This window comes from Cebus imitator, unplaced genomic scaffold (genome assembly GCF_001604975.1).
Source record: "Cebus imitator isolate Cc_AM_T3 unplaced genomic scaffold, Cebus_imitator-1.0 Scaffold835, whole genome shotgun sequence".
Classification (NCBI taxonomy): Eukaryota; Metazoa; Chordata; class Mammalia; order Primates; family Cebidae; genus Cebus; species Cebus imitator.
The window spans coordinates 159,554-163,563 of NW_016108150.1; the positions used below are offsets into that span (position 1 = coordinate 159,554).

Sequence of the window (4,010 nt, forward strand, 5' to 3'; positions counted from 1 at the left end):
ACACACAGGCAGCTGTCCTGCACACAAGCACTCCCGTGCACACTCATGAGCAGACACACACAGGCAGCTGTCCTGCACACAAGCACTCTCCCTTGCACACTCAAGAGCAGCCTCACATAGTCGTGAGCAGTGTGGTGTCGCCCACCCTGACCCATCCCACACGTTTGTCATTTGGTGTCTAAGTGACCTCCAGCACTGAGGAATTTGGGTCAGTCGGCCAGAAAATAGCCAGTCATTCAGAGAACACGTGTGTGCCTGACGGTGCTGCCACGGGTGTTTGCTGACTGCAGACGGCTGAGATCGGGATGACACAGAACGTCGGGGACAGTGGCTTGAAGTTTGAGATTTGGTTTCGCAGGCGGCGGAAATCTCAGGACACCTACATTCTCCAAGCAAGCTCGGCAGCGGTCAGGAGCAGGTGGACAGACATCATAGGGAGGATCCTGTGGCAGCAGGCGCTGAGGAGCAGAGGTGGGAAGATGGGGGCCGCAGGACCTGCCCAGCTCGGGCACAGCTAGGGCCGGGGCCAGGGTGGGGCTGGGCTGAGAGCTGGGGACTGCGTCCAGGGGCCAGGGCTGGGAGTGGGGCTGGGGTGCAGGCATGGGTTGGGAACGGAGCTTCAACCTTAATGCTGAGATTCGGGCACTATGATTAAATATGGAGTTCACTTGAGCACAAGCTCTGAGGGCGGCCACCCGGGAGAACGCAGACTGCAGAGCGATGGGGTCACTGCCCTGAAGTGGGGAGACACGTCCGGGAAAAGTTAATAGGTTACACTGGTGCACAGTTACAGCGATTTGACTGGCTACACGCCGTGTCTGTTTCTCGGTGGGGTGGGGGTATATTTTGCGTTTCACATCGAGAACGGAATAGTCAAGGGGACTTCTCTGCCAGGGACATCTGGTCTGAGCCGGGAACAGGGAGGCAGGGAGGCAAGGTAGCCTATAACCAAAGGTCCAAAATTTAGGGTTTGAGCTGCGTGATTCAATCTCCAAAGCCAACCTCCCTCAGGGCCTCATCACTCTTAGGAGCCCCCAAGAGCCCAACCGCCCATTTTCTTCTCATGGCCGCCCAAGAAGCCCACCCTGGCCAGGGCACCTGGGGCCCTCGATCAGCACTTTACGAGGTAGTTCTTGGGTGGACCTGACGGCACTCACACATGCAGCTCTCGTGTCCACAAGGGAACATAAACAAGGCCCTTCCCAACACACCCGGCACTGCGGCCACCCTAGAGAGTCCCCCGCAGCTCTGGCTCCAGATTTAACCTTCTGGTCGGCTTCCCGCCCCTGCCCTGCTGGTCTGGCCCCCGTGGCCCTCAGTCGTCCTACAGGTGAGAGGGCTCTCCCCAGAGCCCTCATCCCCCACCCGAAGACCCCTCCCCCAGGCCTCCTCCCTTCTCCCTCAGTGTCCCCCTCATTTGCTCCTCCCCCAGCTTCTTCACTGGGGGTGCCCCTCTGCACTTACTCCTCCACCCTGGTGGCTGCTAACACTTCCTTCACGGTGACTGCCCCCCACCCCAGACCTTCTCCCACACTGAGCTCCAACTCCAGAGTCTGCCCCAGCGCCTCACAGATACCCAGAGTCACTGCAAACCCAGCTGTCCCCTCTTCCCTACAAGCCACCCTGGCAGCTGTGGCCTCTCAGACCTAAGAAATCCAAGCTACAGGCACGACCAGGGCCCCTGCCCGGCCGCACCCGGCTGAGCCTTGACCCCTCCAGGCACAGCTACCACCTCCCCACCAGACCCCAAAACACTTCAGAGCCAGCTTTGCGAGGCACAGGGGGCCCCATGGCATCCCCTCTGGCTCCCCCACCAGTCGCCAGCCTTCTGGCTGCTCCACACCTCTGTGGGCTTCACCCCCGGACAGCCCCCAAAGCAGCTACTTGGGCAGAGCCTCACCTCCGAGATGCCACCACCCGAAGAGCCTTCCTGGCCCTTTTCCTTCCTTCCTTTGCCACCCGCCGGTCCTGCTTCCTGCTTGGGGTCTGTCTGACTGCAGTGCACAAAGCCTCCCGGGGTCGATGTGTCTGTTTCAGCCCCTCCTGTGTTCCAAGCACAAGCACCTGGGGTCTGCAGGCAGTAGACCCTGCCGGCCTGGAGTAATCAGATTCAGGAAATCTAAGTTGATTCAAGCGCAAGCATGAGAATGGCCGCCCCGGAATGCAGACTCCAAAGGGCTGGGGTCCGAGCTCCACAGTGGGGAAGCTGAGGCTTCACTTACAGAGGCAGGGACGCTGCCAGCAGGGTGCAGCGAATTCACAGCAACTTGGTTAGTACAGGTTGCTGCATCCCAAGGAAGATGCTTTAACAGTCTGTGAGGAGGAGGCAGCAGTTCTGAGAGATTCTTCTCTCTGGTGCCTCCAGGTCTTCCCTAACCATTTACCGGAAAAAGCAGAAGTTGCAGCTGACGCTCGGTGACTCGGCACTGCCGCATTCCTCTCAGGGCTCAGAACACCTTACGGTTCCACGGTGTTACGTCCAAATTACTTAGCTTCACAGCCTTTCTCAAACAGGGCCAGGTAGACAGCTGAGCACAGGGTATGCACACAGGACTCTGCCTGGGCCTGGGGGCTCAGGGCGTGGGCCACAGAGCTGTGCAGGCCCTACAGGTGCAGCGGGTCACCTGGGCCTGGGGGCTCGGGGCGTGGGCCACAGAGCTGTGCAGGCCCTGCAGGTGCAGCGGGTCACCTGGGCCTGGGGGCTCGGGGCGTGGGCCACAGAGCTGTGCAGCCCCTGCAGGTGCAGTGGGTCACCTGGAAAGTGGAGCCTAATGCTTTTCAGGTGTGTCTAGGGTCTGGCACCCCGTGTCTATCTCCTGGTTGGTGCCTTGAGTCCTCTGTTGACTTCTCCAGTTTTCCGAGGGGTTTACCAAATTACTCTTCTCGGAAGACAGAATGTTGGTTTAATTGATTATCTACACACTTATTTTCTATTTAATTAATTCCTACTGTGTATTATTTTCTTGTGCTACCTTTTTGATTTTGTTTTTCCTTTCCACCTAATTTCTTGAGGTGGGTGGATGCTTAGGTTATTGATTTTAGCCTTCGCTTTGTCCTCGTTTGTGCAGTATTTAGGACTACAGATTGTCCCCTAAGCTTGGCATTAGCTGCACCCCACAAGTTTGTACATGTGATATGTTTATTAAGTCAGTTCAGCATATTTTCTTCCACTTTAATTTCTTCTTGGGCTCATCATGGGTTATTTAGAAATGCATTAGTTAATTTCCAAGATTTTCTAGTTAACTTTCTGATACCAGTTTTCAGTTTAAGACCACTTTGGTCAAATAATATTCACTAGAGTTTGTTACCCGTGGAAGGGTCCAAGTTACTGCGGAGAATCTGCAGCTCCGCAGCAACCTCAGTTCTTGTCTCCTCGGAAGGAAGAATTCCACTGAGGGGCATAAGGCAGAAAAAGAGACCGAGGCAAGTTTCAGAGCAGGAGTGGAGGTTCATTTAAAAAGGATTTAAGGCAGGAAAGTACACTTGGAAGAGACCCAAGCAGGCACCAAAATCAAGTGCCCCATTTAACCTTGATCCTAGGACTTTATAGGCTGCCAGTCCCCATGATTCTTCCCTGAGGGCCAGCTGCCCGCATGCGCCATGCGCTCCTCACCCTCAGGGTGGGAGGCTGTGTGGTGTGTTTAGGAAGTGGTATGCACGCCCATCTGAAGCTTTCTTCTCTTTTCTGATGAGGTGCCCCCAGAAGGTCACATTCTGCCATTCTGTCTGTTAATGCACAAAGTTGCTTCTCCTGGCGCCTGCCTTCAGTTAACAGTTGAGTGCAACAGGTGTGGACCATCAGGAAACAGCCTCTCCCTGGCACTGGCTGCCACGTTATCACCTTTAAAGAAGCAGGTGCGGCCGGGCGCGGTGGCTCAAGCCTGTAATCCCAGCACTGTGGGAGGCCGAGGTGGGTGGATCACGAGGTCAAGAGATCGAGACCATCCTGGTCAACATGGTGAAACCCCGTCTCTACTAAAAATACAAAAAATTAGCTGGGCATGGTGGCG

The 4,010-nt window shown here is 55.9% G+C and overlaps 1 protein-coding gene across 1 annotated transcript in view; it reads left to right on the forward strand.

Annotated features, from left to right (window-relative positions):
• Positions 1-4,010, forward strand: part of PLEKHG4B (pleckstrin homology and RhoGEF domain containing G4B) — a 97,865-nt gene that overhangs the window by 88,681 nt on the left and 5,174 nt on the right. The window contains 1 exon segment of the mRNA XM_037735548.1: positions 291-471. Coding sequence (XP_037591476.1) covers positions 291-471 — 181 coding nt within the window.